The sequence below is a fragment of the Lepus europaeus genome, chromosome 19, assembly GCF_033115175.1.
Source record: "Lepus europaeus isolate LE1 chromosome 19, mLepTim1.pri, whole genome shotgun sequence".
Classification (NCBI taxonomy): Eukaryota; Metazoa; Chordata; class Mammalia; order Lagomorpha; family Leporidae; genus Lepus; species Lepus europaeus.
The window spans coordinates 72331407-72346866 of record NC_084845.1 but is presented as its reverse complement, the minus strand read 5'-3'; the positions used below and the strand labels follow the sequence as shown (position 1 = coordinate 72346866).

General features: G+C 61.6%; 2 protein-coding genes across 6 annotated transcripts in view; one reads left to right on the top strand and one right to left on the bottom strand.

Annotated features, from left to right (window-relative positions):
• The window catches only part of ZNF276 (zinc finger protein 276), a 45378-nt gene that overhangs the window by 28847 nt on the left and 1071 nt on the right, over window positions 1–15460 (bottom strand). Inside the window, exons 3-4 of one of the 3 annotated variants that reach the window (XM_062177880.1) lie at window positions 15240–15329; window positions 1870–2173 (exon numbers count right to left, since the gene is read on the bottom strand). In XM_062177880.1, coding sequence (XP_062033864.1) covers window positions 1870–2153 — 284 coding nt within the window. In that variant the 5' untranslated portion in view covers window positions 2154–2173; window positions 15240–15329. Of the gene's footprint in view, window positions 1–1869; window positions 2174–3850; window positions 3980–4508; window positions 4532–15239; window positions 15330–15460 lie in introns of those variants that run through there. The other 2 variants (XM_062177881.1, XM_062177882.1) reach the window with 2 other exon arrangements.
• Window positions 4211–15354, top strand: VPS9D1 (VPS9 domain containing 1). Of its 3 annotated transcripts, none has more exons than XR_009864505.1 (15): window positions 4211–4323; window positions 5246–5321; window positions 6370–6462; window positions 6565–6727; window positions 9556–9667; window positions 9740–9802; window positions 10181–10233; window positions 10335–10422; window positions 10592–10677; window positions 11182–11681; window positions 12163–12292; window positions 12547–12763; window positions 12868–12967; window positions 14096–14200; window positions 14521–14611. XR_009864505.1 is itself a non-coding variant. In XM_062177879.1 (15 exons), exons 1-15 carry the CDS (start codon window positions 4225–4227, stop codon window positions 14612–14614), a joined length of 1968 nt encoding a protein of 655 aa, XP_062033863.1. In that variant the 5' UTR covers window positions 4211–4224; the 3' UTR covers window positions 14615–15354. The 3 variants fall into 3 exon arrangements, 2 of the variants coding, with proteins under 2 accessions (XP_062033863.1, XP_062033862.1); XM_062177879.1 differs by having other exon boundaries at window positions 6373–6462; window positions 12547–12755; window positions 14521–15354; XM_062177878.1 differs by having other exon boundaries at window positions 12547–12755; window positions 14521–15354.

Genomic DNA, 15460 nt, shown 5'->3' with positions numbered 1-15460 from the left:
CCATCTCCTCACACTCACACTCAGATCCTGTGTGATCTATCCGTCTCCTCACACTCACATTCAGATCCTGTGTGAACCTGTCTATTCCCTCACACTCACACTCAGATCCTGTGTGAACCTGTCCATCCCTCACACTCACACTTAGATCCTGTGTTAACCTGTCTATTCCCTCACACATTCAGATCCTGTGTGAACCTGTCTATTCCCTCACACTCACATTCAGATCCTGTGTGAACCTGTCTATTTCCTCACACTCACACTCAGATCCTGTGTGAACCTGTCCACCCCTCACTCACACTCAGATCCTGTGTGAACCTGTCTATCCCCTCACACTTACACTCAGATCCTGTGTGAACCTGTCCATCACACTCAGATCCTGTGTGAACCTGTCCAACCCTCACACTCACACTCAGATCCTGTGTGAACCTGTCTAATCCCTCACACTCACACTCTGATCCTGTGTGAACCTGTCCACCCCTCACACTCACACTAAGATCCTGTGTAAACCTGTCTATTCCCTCACACTCACACTCTGATCCTGTGTGATCTGTCCGTCTCCTCACACTCACATTCAGATCCTGTGTGAACCTGTCCATCATACTCAGATCCTGTGTGAACCTGTCCATCACCTCACACTCACACTCAGATCCTGTGTGAACCTGTCCACCCCTCACACTCACACTCAGATCCTGTGTGAACCTGTCCATCACACTGAGATCCTGTGTGAATCTGTCCATCCCCTCACACTCACACTCAGATCCTGTGTGAACCTGTCCACCCCTCACACTCAGATTGCTGACTGAATCCCAGAACTTGCTAAAGCCTCTTTGTTTTTGTGTTTGTTGTATTGTTCATATATCTCACTGTTTTAATGAATTTTTGGAATATGGATTTCTGGAACAAGGAGGAATGTCTTTTGAAATCAGGGCAATGGGAATCAGGATGTAGCACTGATGGGAAAAGGAATCAGGGTTGGGAAACTAAGAATTATAAATAGGAAGATGGGAACATATGCATCCATCTTTTGGGATACACAGGGGTGCGGAAGGAATCTTCACAGCGTTGTCTAAAATCCCCATGTTTGGTAAAAGGCATGAACTTACAAATGCATAGGTTCATGGAACACCAACAGGAAAACGCAGATATTATACCAATTTTTAAATGCTATGATGCTATTTAAAAATTGTTTGAAACATTTACTTAAAAAAGAAAACCGGCCGGCGCCGTGGCTCAACAGGCTAATCCTCCGCCTTGCGGCGCCGGCACACCGGGTTCTAGTCCCGGTCGGGGCACCGATCCTGTCCCGGTTGCCCCTCTTCCAGGCCAGCTCTCTGCTGTGGCCAGGGAGTGCAGTGGAGGATGGCCCAAGTGTTTGGGCCCTGCACCCCATGGGAGACCAGGAGAAGCACCTGGCTCCTGCCATCGGAACAGCGCGGTGCGCCGGCCGCAGCACGCTACCGCGGCGGCCATTAGAGGGTGAACCAACGGCAAAGGAAGACCTTTCTCTCTGTCTCTCTCTCTCTCTCCCTGTCCACTCTGCCTGTCAAAAATAAAAAAAAAAAAAAGAAAAAAGAAAACCGTGTCAACCTGTCCTCCTCTCACACTCAGATCCTGTGTGAACCTCTCCATCACACTCACACTCACACTCAGAACCTGTGTAAACCTGTCCATCCCTCACACTCAGAATCCAATATAAACATGTCCGACTCCTTTACCCTCCGTGAGTATCCTGTCCTTTTCCCTTCACAACACATGGGGGTGCTCCCATCTGCCTCTGCAGAACCAGGCACAGCTTGCCCACCGCACAGCAAAGCTCCCACCAGCACTCCCTGGCCTTAGAGCAACCGCTCAACCTGCAATGAGACCTACTTTGCACAAGGCTTCCGCTGGCCCATCGGGGAGACATTCACTCTCTGCAGGAAGGACTCCAGGAGGCTGTGGCACTGGTAGAACTGGGCATGGCAGTTCCTGCAGACAAACTGAGACAAGGCTGGATCCTGGTGCACAGCCACACCCAGCAGGCGCTGGAAGTCCCTGACGAACACACGCTCCCCTGGGAACGGTCTTGCTGAGCTGTGCCCAGACGCCCTGTCAGAAATGCTTCGGAGACTCCGTGAGGAAAACTTCCCATGGCAGAGGCGGCAGTGTCCCATGGCAGGAGCCCGGCCAGTCCCTGGGGAAAGCAAGAGAGGACACTAACAGTGAGTGGGCACAGGGCCTCCGTGACACAAGTGCCAAGAAAGTGAGGGGTTTAGGGCCGGCACTGTGGCATAGCAGGTAGAGCCGCCACCTGCAGCGCCGGCATCCCATATGGGCACTGGTTCAAGTCCTGGCTGTTCCAGTCCAGCTCTCTGCTATGGCCTGGGAAAGCAGTAGAAGATGGCCCAAGTCCTTGGGCCCCTGGTACCCAGCAGGGAGACCTGGAAGAAGCTCCTGGCTTCGGATCGGGGCAGCTCCGGCCATTGTGGCCATCTAGGGAGTGAACCAGCGGACCGAAGACCTCTGTAACTCTGCCTTTCAAATAAATACAGATCTTTAAAAAAAAAAGAGAGGGAGAGAGGGAGGCAAGTGTCTGCGGCCTGAGGCTCCCACCCTATCAACAGCCTCCTGGGCATCTGGCTGAGGGAAGTACTCAAGCGGGTACTGCTGGCTGAGCACCCAGCCTTCAAGGGCATGGGCTCAGAACAAGGCCAGCGGCCCTAGGGGCCTTTCCAAGAACTGTGAATGCCCCCGCTGTGAATGAAGTCAGGAACTTTCTCCTGGCGCCATCTCTGTGGGACTAAAAGCCAAAGAGCAGTGTCAAGGCTGTGCCTTCAAGGAAACAATCGAAGTGTTCAGCGTTTACCCCGGGCTTCCTGTCGGCCAGCTGTAGGTGATGCCCAACAGTTAAGAGAGGCCCACACCCGGTATCGGAGCCCTGGCTCCACACTGGCTCCAGCTCCCGACCTCGGTTCCTGCTAATGCAGAGCCGTGGAGGCAGTGGAGACGGCAGGCAGCGCTGGGTCACTGCCACCCTGGACTGCACTCCCAGGCCTCAGCTTCGGCCTGGCCCAGCTGTGCTGGTGCCAGTACCTGCGGAGTGAACCACCAGTGGGAGAGCTGTTTCCTCCACACAGGATTCAACAAGAGAAGCCACGAGCCGCCAGGGGCAAAGGGCCAGGCTGCATTTACCTGCGAGGCAGGGAGCAAGCAGGTCACACAATTAAGTCAATTCTCACCAGACCCTCTGGGTCCACTCAACCAACAAAAGACGGGGACTCAAAGAGGTGAAGCGATTCACCCGAGGTCTCAAAGCACGAGACAAGACCTGGGTGGAAGCCCAGACCTGTCTGATCCGAAACTCGATCCTAGGGGCCCAGGCGGCTGTGTGGACACAGGTCCCGGGCAGAGGCCGGAAGGGGCAGCGGAGTCGACCTGCGCTCGGCCCGCACCCGCCGGAAGGGGCCTCTTTCGGGGGGAGGCGCAGTCGGCTGTGGGCCGCCAGGCCGCGCCAGGGGCGTACGTGGTCACCGGGCCTCCGAGCCGGCGGGACCCACCTCGCTCGCCCGCGTCCCCGCCGGCCTGCGCCGCACCCAGCCAAATCGTGCCGCCGCCACCCTAGCGGCCATCCACGCTCGGGGAGCCGCTGCGGGGCGGCGGACCCGAGCCGGGCCGCCCTGGGCGACAGGAAGCGCCGCCCGGGCCCCGCGACCCAGATGGAGCGGGGCAGAGCGACGCCGGCGGCGCCCCGCGGGCCCAGTCGCACCCCGCCGCCGCTCCCCGCTCCGGCCCCAGGGCGACAGTGCCCGCTGCTGCCGCCTACAGGGCGCGGCCCCCGGAGCTCGCGGCCGGCCTGGCCTCCGCCTCTCACCGGTAGGAGCCAGGCCCAGCGCGGGCGGTCGCCGGCACGGGCTCCAAGGCAGGTCCTCGACGCGGAGGGAAACGCCGCTGCTGCGCCGACGCGCTCTCGGCGGCTCCCAAGAAGGCCCCTCCACCCCTCCGGCCCGCGGGCCCGCCCCCAGGCGCTGACAGGACCCGCCCGGCGCCCAGCCGCCCCGCCGGCCTCCTCCCCGCGGGCAGCCGGAAGTGCCCCGTGCCCCCTCCGGAAGTCCCTCCGCGCCCCTTCCGGCGGTCCGCTGCTCCGGCGGGCCCCGCGCCCGCGCCGCCTGCGTTCCGCGCTGCGGCCGCCCGCCCCGCCCCTCGGCCGCCTCGGCCGCCTCGGCCGCCGCCTCGCTGCCCGGCGCCATGGCCGCTGCGGCCGGGGACGCCGCGGTGAAACCGCTGCAGAGCGCCATGAAGCTGGCCAACGGAGCCATCGAGCTGGACACCGGCAACCGGCCCCGGGTGAGCGAGGCGGGGGCGGAGCTCGGGCGCCGCGGCGTTCTCCGGGGGTCCCGGGCCCGCCCGGCGGGGGTCGCACTCGGGCTCTGCCCGGCGCCGGGGTCGTGGGGGCCGGGCAGAGCCGTCCTCGCACCTGGCGGGTCCCGGGCGCGAGGACGGAGGCCCTGGACCCCCGGCTGGCTCCTGACCTTGGACAGCTCCCAGCCCCTGCTGGCCCGGTCTCCCGGGCTGTCCGGCGGGTCCGGGGCCCGAGCCCGGCCTCGCTGGCGGTGGACTCGGGGGCCGGGGAGCAGCCGGGCGCGGGCAGGGGCGTGACCGGTCCCCGCGCGGGGGCGGCCCGGGAGGCGCGAGGAGCCTGCGCGGGCCGGGCAGAGGCCCCCTCGTTCCGAGCGTGCGTTGGTGGGCAGCAGCAGCAACCAGAGGTCCTGCCTGGAATCATTTTGTCCTCAAGACGGGCGGTTTGACAGCTGAAGTAAAACAGGCCGCCCTGCTGCGACCCCGGCGCCCTGCGCCCTGGCCCTGGCGAGTGTCCCGCCCAGGCCGGGGTTCGGAGAAAGGGATTTCCCAGCCCGAGCCAGGAAGTGTCCTGACTTGCAACAGCCCTCCCTCTAGCTTGCGCTGAAGCCACGGGCTGAGTGACCCCGGAGCTGACAGGAAGGAACTCCGCACAGCGGGAAATGGCAGCTGTCCCCCGTGGGAACCTCCGGCCCTCCCTGAGCTGGAGAGACTGGCGGCGAGAGGGGCGATGGGCGCTCACCGCCTGAGGCGGCCCTGTCGGAAGAGGGGCTTTGACAGCTCTAGTCCCCGCAGGGCAGACCTAGGAGGACCTCTGCAGGCAGCTCGTCCCCGGGCTTCCCACAAGGGCACCAGGCAGGCAGGCGGGGGGCTCCTCCCTCTGCTGGCCTGACCCCCGCTGTCTCCACAGGAGGCGTATACGGAATACCTGAGGAGCATCCACTACATCTCCCAGGTGCTGCTGGAAGAAATGGAGAGGACCAAGGGTATGGCTTTACCTCTGCTCCTTCCTGGGCACTGGTCCCAGATCTAGGGGTCTTCCTGCAGCCTGGTCATTGGCAGAAGGTGGTGCTCAGTGAGCTGTCCAGCCACACAGTGTCAGGGGTGACACAGCACTGGGGGACAGACACTGAGTGGGCACCCATGGTCCACAGAGCCCAGGGGTGGGCAAGGAAGGAGTGAGTTTCACTGAGGTGGGGGCATTCCCAGCAGAGGGGTGTGCAAAGGCCCTGAGAGGGGAGCAGGATGCGCAGGGCTCCTTCCTGGAAGCTCACGGAGGCTTTGAGCTTTATGGGAGAGGCCAACACGGAGCAGAACCCCAAGGAGGTGGGAGGAGCCAAGGTCTTGTGGAGGGACCTTGAGGGTGAACCCAGGCAGAAGGGGACGGGAGCTGCCGTGTGAAGGGAGGATGGGGAGTTCCACTGTGCACACATCACATGTGAGGTGCCCAGAGCTGGAGGCCACCCAGCGCCCAGGCAGCGAGTGAGCTCCGTGCACTCCTGCAGGCCGCGACTGGGGCCCTGGGAGGTGGGAGGGCAGGAGCAGCCCCGACCGAGAGCACACAGAAGAGACCTGGAGTGGAAGCTGGGGATGCGTAAGGACAGGTTCAGGGGTTGTCATGGGCTTACATGGTGTGGAACGAGGACAGAGGTGGTCAACAAGTGGCCCACTCTAGAGCATGGCAGCAGCGCGTGTTGGGTAGTAAACGAGGTGCCGGCGCCCCACCCTCGGGAAGCCAGGCTTGTGGGGGGCGGTATGTGCCAGAAGACCCCCTCGGCACACCCCTCTTTGTGGACTGGCCCCATGGAGAGAGCAGGGTCCACCTCCATAGCAAGACCCTCCACGAGGAGCAGGGGCTCGTTAGGCAGAGCTGCGCTGACGTTGGGCTGGCCGAGCGTGGCCATGCAGGGAGCCCAGGGCAGGTGACAGAGCGCGGCATGGGCTTGCCCAGTGTCCCCACTCCCTGGTGTTCATCCCTGTGAGCGCCTGACTTGTGATGGAGTTGACTGAACAGCCTTCTTGTCTGGTCCCCAGAAGCCGGGGACGCTGTGCCCCCGGACACCCCCAAGATGCTGAAGCTGGCAGAGCAGTGTCTGGAGAGGGCCCAGTCGACGGCAGCCAAGCTCGGTGGGTCCCCAGCAGGAGGAGGCCCTCTTGGGGCAGCCCCACAGCTGCGTTTCTGTGAGACACGGGCCCACGTGCTAACCCCTGGCTGTGTGTGGCTTGCAGGCAAAACGCACCTGAAGCCAGCCACGCCTGTGGCTGCTCCAGGCCCCTGTCCTGCCAGCAGGCACCGCCGTGTGTGCTCGGATGAAGGAGGGAAGCTGTCTCCTTTTCTGCCACCTGAAATCTTCCAGAGACTTCAGGTGGTGGAGGCACACAGCTCTAAGAGGTAAGACGGGCAAGACGGGAAGTGGGCTGAGCCTGGGTCCCAAAGGGGACCCCTTCTCCCACCCTGCATAAAGGAAATGGCACACAGGCAACGGCAGCAAGCAGAGAACAAGAATCGGAGGGCAGAGGCAGACCCCGTCTTCCTGAGAGCAGTCAGACACGCCTGTCTTTAAAGAAACAAGAGTGCAGGGGAATACCTGCGGGAAACAAAACTACGAAATCTGACCCAGAAAATAAAGACCAAGTAGAAGGGAAACAAAAAATCCAATACTAAAATTATTTTCAGAAAACTAGCAGGAGTCAGGCTTCAGCTGAGCAGCTGACGCCGTGTCCTGCACGGCCCGGCTGACTCCGGCTAGTGTGGAACCTGGGGGCAGCAGCGGTGGCTCGAGCCGTGGTGCTCCTGCCGCCCGCCAGGGAACCTGCTGAGTGCCCGGCTCCAAGCTCTGGTCCTGTTCCAGCTCTGACATGCATGGATGGAGAAAACCAGTGGGTGGGATCTGTCTCTCAAGCAAATAAATTTAAAAACAGTTGGGGCACTTGGTGTAGCAGTTAAGAAGCGCACCTTCCGTATGGGAGGGTCTGGTCTGAGTGCTGGCTGTTGCGCTCCCGTTAATCATGTGCACCCTGGGAGGCAGCGGGTGACAGCTCAATTACTTGGGACCCTGCCACCCACGTGGGAGACCTGGATTGAGTTCCAGGCTCCTGGCTTCCACTTGCCCAGGCCCCAGCTATTGCGGCATTTGGGGAATGAACCAAAAGATGAGAGAGCCTCTACGCCGTTCAAAGAAATTTAATTAAATTATTAAAAACACAAATTAAGTGAGGAGCCAGCATTGTAGCATAATGGGTTAAGCCACTGCCTGCAATGCCAGCATCCCATGGCATTCCATTCAAGTCCAAGCAGTCCCAGTAGATGGCCCAAGTGCTTGGGCCCTTACCACACACAGGAGACCCAGATGGGGTTCCATCTGCCTGGACCAGCCCCAGTCATTGTGGCCATTTGGGGAGTGAACCAGTGGATGGAAGATCCTTCTACTTCCCTATATAAATCACTCTGCCTTTCAAATAAATAAATATATATATATATACACACACACACACACACATATTTTGGACAGGCAGAGTGGATAGTGAGAGAGAGAGACAGAGAGAAAGGTCTTCCTTTTTGCCATTGGTTCACCCTCCAATGGCCGCTGCGGCCGGCGCATCTCGCTGATCCGAAGCCAGGAGCCAGGTACTTCTCCTGGTCTCCCATGCGGGTACAGGGCCCAAGCACTTGGGCCATCCTCCACTGCCTTCCCGGGCCATAGCAGAGAGCTAGCCTGGAAGAGGGGCAACTGGGATAGAACCCGGCGCCCCAACCGGGACTAGAACCTGGTGTGCCGGCGCCGCAAGGTGGAGGATTAGCCTGTTAAGCCACGGCGCCAGCCTCAAATAAATATAATTTTGAAGATTTTATTTTATTTATTTGAAAGAGTTACAGAGAGAGGCAGAGACATAGAGACAGAGAGAGGTCTTCCATCCGCTGGTTCATTCCCCAGATGGCCACAACAGCTGGAGCTGAGCCGATCTGAAGCCAGGAGCCAGGAGCTTCTTCTGGGTCTCCCATATGGGCGCAGGAGCCCAAGGGCTTGGTCCATCCTCTGCTGCTTTCCCAGCCCATAGCAGGGAGCTGGATCAGAAATGGAGCAGCCGGAAGGGACTCAAACCATCGCCCATATGGGATGACAGCACAGCAGGCTGGGGCTTTAACCCACTGCACCACAGTACTGGCCCCTAAATAAATGGTTTTTTAAAATTCTTATTTATTCAAAAGGCAGAATTACAGAGAGGCAGAGAGAGAGAAAAGTCTTCCATCTGCTGGTTCACTCCCAAAAATGGCTGCAATGGCCAGAGCTGAGCCCATCGAAAGCCAGGGGCCCAAGGACTTGGGCCATCTACTGCTTTTCCAGGCCATAGCAGAGAGCTGGATCAGAAGTAGAGCAGCTTAGACTCGAACCGACGCCCATATGGGATGCCAGCACTGCAGGTGGCAGCTTCACCTGCTACACCACAGCACTGGCCCCCTAAATAAATAATTTTTAAAAACCAAATTATATTCTGCCCTAGAGATCTATACATATAAACAAAAATGGATAGACAAGTGTGTAACAGCAGAGTAGAAGTAGCAGAAGACAGAATCAGCGATTGGGGAAAAGGTGAAAAGATGCCCAGACATCACAGAATCAAACGGCAGGACAGAAATGACATGGGTCAAAGTCTGACTTAAGTGTTTCTGGAATTCTTGAAAGAGGAGAAAGGAGAGGAGGCAGTATCTGATGATGTCAGTTTTCTAGACGTAACAAGATTCCAAGACATAGGCAAGAAGCAATGAAGGCAGACAGGTAGAACCAGAAGGCCCGCCCTCCTGGCCGGCTGCACAGGGGCAGCTTCGGCTGCCAACCTGCTCTCTCCTGACCCTGCAGAGCAGAGCGACGTGTGCCACCAGGGCTTCCTATGGAGCCAAGAGGCTGTCGGACACCGTTCCTCGTCTGGCAAGGCACAGACCAACCTTGCTGTAGGGCCGTGACAGTGCCTGCGAGCTCGGGTCATAGCCACAGGTGTACCACTGGTTTTCAGCACAGTCCAGGTGCCCAGCTCCTTGGGACAAGTGGAGCCCTGGCAGTACCACTGCCTGCATCTCAGCAAGGCAGACGGGAAGGGTCGACCGCCCCTCCCTCACCACCACCACCTCCTCTTCCTCCCTACCTCCCAGCCTCAAAATGGGGTTGGGGGGAAGAGAGGGAGGCCCCCAGGGCCAGGATGGCAGCTGGTCATCACTTCTAGGGAGCTGACACCACTGGAGGAGGCCTCCCTGCAGAACCAGAAGTTGAAGGCTGCATATGAGGCCCGGATGGCACGTCTGGACCCCAGCCAGGCTATGCAGAAGACATCGCTGGTGAGCGGGGCCTGGGGAGGGCCTGGGAAAGGGGGTGAAGGAGGAAGGACTCATTCCCTTCAACCCCCACAGACCCTGTCTTTGCAGCGGCAGATGATGGAGAACCTGGTGATCGCCAAGGCCCGGGAGGAGACGGCACCCTTTCTGGCTGTCCCCGAGGAGTGTGGCTTTGAGCAGGGTGGGGAGTAGGAACCAGTTGGTGTGGGGATGAGAATTCTTCCGTCTATCCAGCCCCCAGGCCTGCTGGGGCTATCCCACTCCTGGCCTCAGCAGTCTGTCCTCCCCACCCTTCAAGTCCCCCCAATGCCTTCCTGGCAACAGCCCCTCCCAGAGTTGGTGCCCTAGCTCCTGACCCTCATCACCACTGGACTGCACTTCTGGGGGCAGCAGTAACGCACCTGCCCACTGGAGCCCTGGAACGTCTCAGGTGCTCTGGGTTGTGCCAGGTAGATGGGGGAAGGGCAGGAGGAGCACCCAGGTCAGGCACCGTGAGCCCTTGACTCTGCCACCCAGCTCCAGAGGAAGATGGAAGAGCGCCGGCTTCGGCTCCAGGAGGCTGCCAACAGGTGCACCTCTCGCCCACCTCCTGGGCAGCTGAGGGAGGACTGGCAGGGGCTCCCCTGCATGGGCCCAGCCCTGCACCCGCCAGCTCACCCTTCCTCCCCAGGAGGTTCTGCAGCCAGGTGGCCCTGACCCCGGAGGAGCGGGAGCAGCGGGCCCTCTTTGCCGCCATCCTCGAGTACGAGCAAGACCATGTGAGTCTGATGGGTCCCAGCGGGTGGGGGGTGCAGGCAGGGCCACGTGGGTCCGCGGTGTTCGGTTCTCCCTGCACCCCAGGGAGGGCACCCAGGCAGCCTTGGCTGGGGATGAGGGTCCCATGTGTGGGGCCCACTGTGCTTTCCTCCAAGGCCCCCTGTCCTGCAGGACTGGCCAAAGCACTGGAGAGCCAAGCTCAAGAGGAGCCCAGGGGACCTGTCACTGGTGACCAGCCTGGTCTCCCACCTGCTCAGGTACCCTGTCCCCACAGAGCCCGTCTGCCAGCCTTGGGCTCCGCACCCTGTTGCTGAGCAACACGGAGAGGGCTTAGGAAGGAAGTTCATTAGGAGGTTGGACAGGCAGCCGGGTGGGACAGCAGCCTCTGAGGCTCCCGGCTCTCACGGAAGGGACAGTGCTGCTGCCACGCTTGCCCAGCTGCCTCTGCCCTAACCGTTTCTCACTGCCTCCCTCCCACCCCCTCGATGGGATGAGGCACACGATACTGCGCACCCACCTACAGTGAGCGACGCCCGAGTCCCTTCTCAGAAAGCTTTCCGAGTGTGGCCTCTTTGTAGACAGGTGCACGTCACACACGTGGGCCTGAGGCCAGGCTCTCAGCCCCTAGGTCAAGGCCAGTGGGTGGACTGCAGCCCCTCCAGCTCCGGGGGAGCCCACTGGCACTCATGTTCAGTGCTGAGAGGGGGCAGGGCTGGGCATGGTACCTGCTGCCTCCTCCCCACCCCCTGTCCTCCTTGCAGCCTCCCCGACCACCCGATCTCACAGCTCCTGAAGAGGCTCCAGTGTGCAGTGTACGGCGCGCTGTACCCCGTCGTGAGCAGGGCCGCCCCAGGCTGCTGCTCCCTACCCCCAGACACCGACGGGCTGCTGGCTCCTGGGAGCCGGCGGCTCCGGGCTTCACAGAGCCTCTACTGCATGCTGTCCCCTCCAGAGCCCAGCACAGCCCCAGGGCCGCCAGACGGCCCCCTTGCCACTCCTCCCACGCCCCCGCTCCATCCTGGACCCCCAGACAGGGAGGCAGACGACAGCCCTGCTGGGCCTCCCTCACCTTCACCAGACGCCTCCACCCGTCTGCCGGACAAGGACAGCTCCTTCGAAGACCTAGAACAGTTCTTGGCCACATCTGAAAGGTGGAGTCGGGGCCCTGCAGGGCAACCTGAGCCACAGCCCCCAGGAGTGAAGAGGGAGCCCCTGCTGGAGCGGCTGCAGAGCACTGTGAAGGACATACACAGCGCCATCGGTGAGGCCCACGGGTGCCTGGAGGTCAGCAACGACAGCTGGCCAGGGAGCCTGCCCTGCAAGCCAGCCAGGCCGGCACTGCTGTGCACAGCCCTCTGTCCACCTCCTCACACAGCCAGGCACTTGGCCATGCAGGGCGGGCGCTGGCCCTGCCCCTGTCCCTCAGAGAACAGGTGTGGCTGTGTGTGAGTCCTCGCTCCCCGAGTCCTCACTGGGAGATGGGAGGAGTGGGGCCTGCTCATCCTCACTTGTTTGCCCTGGTCCATGTCAGTCTTCTCTTTGGGGAGGAGACTTGCCTGTTAGAGCCTATGGTCAGCAGGTGGTCCTGGCCCCCAAGGAGAAGGTGCAGGACAGCTGCAGGCCACACAGGAAGGGCCGGAGGGGGGCGGACTTGAAGACAAGTTGGGGGAGGACTGGGCTGAGCCCCTCACCATGAGCCCAGAGGCAGGACCCCCTGACATTCCTGGCGCTGCTCCCGGCAGACAGGTTGTTGTCACTGACCCTTCTGGCCTTCGAAAGCTTGAACACAGCGGCCTGCAAGGACCGCTGCCTGGCCTGCATCGAGGAGCCCTTCTTCTCCCCACTGTGGCCACTGCTGCTGGCCCTCTACAGGTATGGGCTGGGCCCCAGCCTAGCCAGCCACCCACATGACCTGGTGTCTCCCAGGGCTGTGCCCCCAGGGCCTGCCCCAGTCACTCCCTCACATCACTCAACCTCTGACACCATTCTCGGGACTAGAGTCTTGGGACAGCTGGGTTGTTGGCTTAGGATGCATGCCCACTCTCCCCAGGACTGAGCCCCAGAGACGCCCCGCCCTGCCCCTGCCCAGGCAGCCTTAGGCAACTGAGTGTGGCTCTCTGCCCCAGGAGTGTGCACCGTGGCCGCGAGGTGGCGCTCAGCAGGAGCATGGAGCTCTACAGGAATGCACCCCCAACAGCCATTGGCATCCCCACCAAACTCCTCCCCAGGGACCCACAGGCCAGGGGGGCTGCCGCCTACCCCTACTGCACAGCAGCCCAGGAGCTGGGTCTGCTGGTCTTGGAGAGCTGCCCCCAGAAGAAGCTGGAGTGCATCGGTGAGGAGGTGGGGAGGCAGCTATGGGGAGGGAGGCTCCCATCCCAGCACTGACAAGCATGGGGCCCAGGAGCAGCCGGATGAGGACCTGAAGCCACATTTCTGTGCCACAGTGCGGGCCCTGCGAGCCATCTGTGTCTGTGCAGAAGACTACTGCCGCGCCCAGGAGGCCACACCTGAGGCCACGCCCACGCCCCCAGCCTCTGCTGCCATGTGAGTCCCCCAGGGCTAGTGGTGTGGGCACAGCCGGTAGGGCACTGCAGTGAGGGGCACCCCTGCTGGCCCCCAGGGGCCCCACAGCTCTGCTGCTCCGTGAGCCTCCATGGGGCTCAGTACCCGAGAGCGAGCCTAGCCAGTTTGCACCAAGGACCCTGCGCTCTGGGTGGATAAGGTCAAGGCTGCAGCAGCCAGGACTGCACAGCCCCTCCTGGGGCAGGGCTGCTCAGGGCTCTGGGGCTTCCTGGCTGATCTGGTGACCTTTGGGGTTGGGCTTCCCAGGTGCTCACGCTTGTGCTGTGTGTCACATGAGGGGAGCTGCACCCTCTGAAGCCACCCAAGCCCTGTTAAAGGGCCCAGTCCCCACCCGGCCTCCCAGCCAGGGACGCCCTGCCCAAACCTGCTGTTCAGGTAGAGGCTGGCTTTCCTCACCTGAGTTCCGCAGCCGCGAGGCTTCGTGGTACCCAATGCGATCTGTCTCCCCCGCTCTCAGCTGGGGCTGACGGGCTCAGCCTTGATTCACCTGCTATTGCAGGCAGCGGGGCTGTGGCCCTGGCCTGCATCCAGGAGCCTGCAGGGGATGTGGTCAGTGCAACGAGGGAGCAAATGGTTGCTGCCAGGGTCAGCTTGCAGGGTCTGGTCAAGCCGGTCTGGCTCCCACGGGTCCTCTTCACCCATTGTATAAAATACTGCCAGGGCTGGGTGTGTGGGAGTCCGGGCCTTGGGGCTCCCTGGTCTGCAGGAAAGTGGATCAGGCTCCAGCCCGTCTCGAGGGTCTCCTTTTCTCCCCTACTCAGCGCACGTGGGCCTTCCCTGCAGCAAGTATGGGGACCCCTGACCCCAGCCTCCTGTCCAGAACTGCTGTACTGGGGTAACCACTCTCCCTTGGGGAGTGAGTGGGCTGTGGACAGGGAGCCTCCCTCCATCGGCCCACTCAGGTCCCCCCAGGGCTTGGCGGTTTGTGCAGCCTGAAGCAAGAAGGGGCTGTCCCCACGCCACAGCACAGGGGCTCCAGCCTTGCCACTCCCAGGTGGCCCTGTACTGCCAGTGGGTGGGGGGCACAGGGAGAGCAGCCGTAAAGGCCAGCCGAGGCCCGAGCCCAGCAGCTGCTGTTGCTGCCCGCAGTGGTGCTGATGACCTGCTGCCCATCCTGTCCTTTGTGGTGCTGAGGAGCGGCCTCCCACAGCTGGTGTCGGAGTGTGCGGCCCTGGAGGAGTTCATCCACGAGGGGTAGGGGACGCGGGCCCCCGGGCGGGGCAGGCACACCTCAGGAAAGCCCCTGAGGCCCCCTGTGCACAGGGTGCTCCCTGCCAGCTCATCCCTCGGCCCTGGCCCAGCAGACCCTAGACAGGGCCAAGGGGCTGTCTGTCCCCCTGGCAGCATCTGTCTGGGGGGCCCCTCGCTGTTGGAGGGCCTCCCCACTCTGTCACCCAAGGACTCCCCAGTCCAGCTTCCCACACTGCCCCACCTGTGGCCCTCTGCCGTCCAGAGCCTGGGGGCCACCCTCATCCTCTGCAGCTGACAGGTGCCCCTGCTGCTCCTCCACACAGGTACCTGATTGGAGAGGAGGGCTACTGCCTGACATCACTACAGAGTGCCCTGAGCTATGTGGAGCTGCTGCCCCAGGGGCCCCTGGGCAAGTAGTGGAGGCTGGACCCAAGACTTCTGCTGAAGAACCCAGCCTCAGTGCCCCTGAGGACTGTCCAGTGGCCTCCATGCTGCCCTGCACGCCTAGTGCAGGACACTGGGGGGCAGGGCAGCTGTGGTAGGGCCCCCAGTTCCTGCCCTCCTCCTAACCCTGCATCTGCCCCCGGAGGCTTGGGGCAGTTCTGTCCACCCAGCAAGATGGGGCCAAACCAGCTCCCAGCTACCAGGCCCTGATCTCTCCTGCACCTGCCTGAGGCCCCTTGAGGGACGGGCTGCTGCCTCCCTGGGGCCTGCAGCAGTGGGTGAGGGCCCTGCAGTGAGCATCTGGCTGGGCCTGGCCCCTTGTGGACAGGGTGACCTGCAGGGTCACCAGGGGGGTTCACAGCCCACAGCCAAAATCTGGTTTGTGCCACCACACCCTATCCCACTCTTAGAACAAAGCTCCTATGAGCCAGGATGGAGAGCCTGCCACCCCCACCCAGGGCCCCAGGGTGCCACTGGCGCGAGTCTGTGCTGCTTGTTGACTGGGCAGTGACTGCCCTGCTCACCCACACTGGCCCAGGTCTGGGACTCTGAGCCGCACACCCACCCCAGGCCTAGGACACTCCCTGTCCTCACTCACCTTGGCAGTGGGCAGTGAACGTTCCAGGACCCTCGACCAACTCCAAGCCCCATACATCCTTCCCCAGGTCAGCTGCCAGCCCAGTCTAACCTAAAATAAAGAGGTCACTGCTGTCTGGCTGTGTGCGGCTTGCTCAGTCCCCACCCCAGTACTGCTGACGCCGAGGCTCGGCTGGCCTAGCATTCTCACTGCTGGCCACCAGAGGGCGCGCTCAGGACAGG